Consider the following 293-nt stretch of genomic DNA (forward strand, 5'->3'; position numbering starts at 1 on the left):
CAGTCGGACAGCGATGACGAGGTGGACTCAGACTTCGACATCGACGAGGGCGAGGAACCGGCCAGCGACCAGGACGAGAGCGAGCCCAAGCGCCACCGCCGCGTCGTCACCAAGGCCTACCGGGTGCGGGTGGGGGGTCTGGGGACCCCTGCCTGGCTCCGCGGGCAAGGGATGGGCTCCCTGGTGGGAAAAGCCGAAGTTTAAACGAGGCCGAAGCCGTGGCCGGCCAGAGTTTTTCTCCCTCCTCACGTCCTCTGCCCCATCCCATAGGAGCCGCTACACAGGCGTGCCCC

At 67.2% G+C, this 293-nt stretch overlaps 1 protein-coding gene across 1 annotated transcript in view; it reads left to right on the plus strand.

The window, feature by feature from the left end:
• LOC104130572 (tropomodulin-4) overlaps window positions 1–293 on the plus strand; it is a 16,814-nt gene that overhangs the window by 10,269 nt on the left and 6,252 nt on the right. Inside the window, 1 exon segment of the mRNA XM_035899126.1 lies at window positions 4–249. Within this exon segment, the coding sequence (XP_035755019.1) occupies window positions 4–249 (246 nt within the window).

The sequence above is a fragment of the Egretta garzetta genome, unplaced genomic scaffold (genome assembly GCF_000687185.1).
Source record: "Egretta garzetta isolate BGI_Z169 unplaced genomic scaffold, ASM68718v1 scaffold668, whole genome shotgun sequence".
Taxonomy (NCBI): Eukaryota; Metazoa; Chordata; class Aves; order Pelecaniformes; family Ardeidae; genus Egretta; species Egretta garzetta.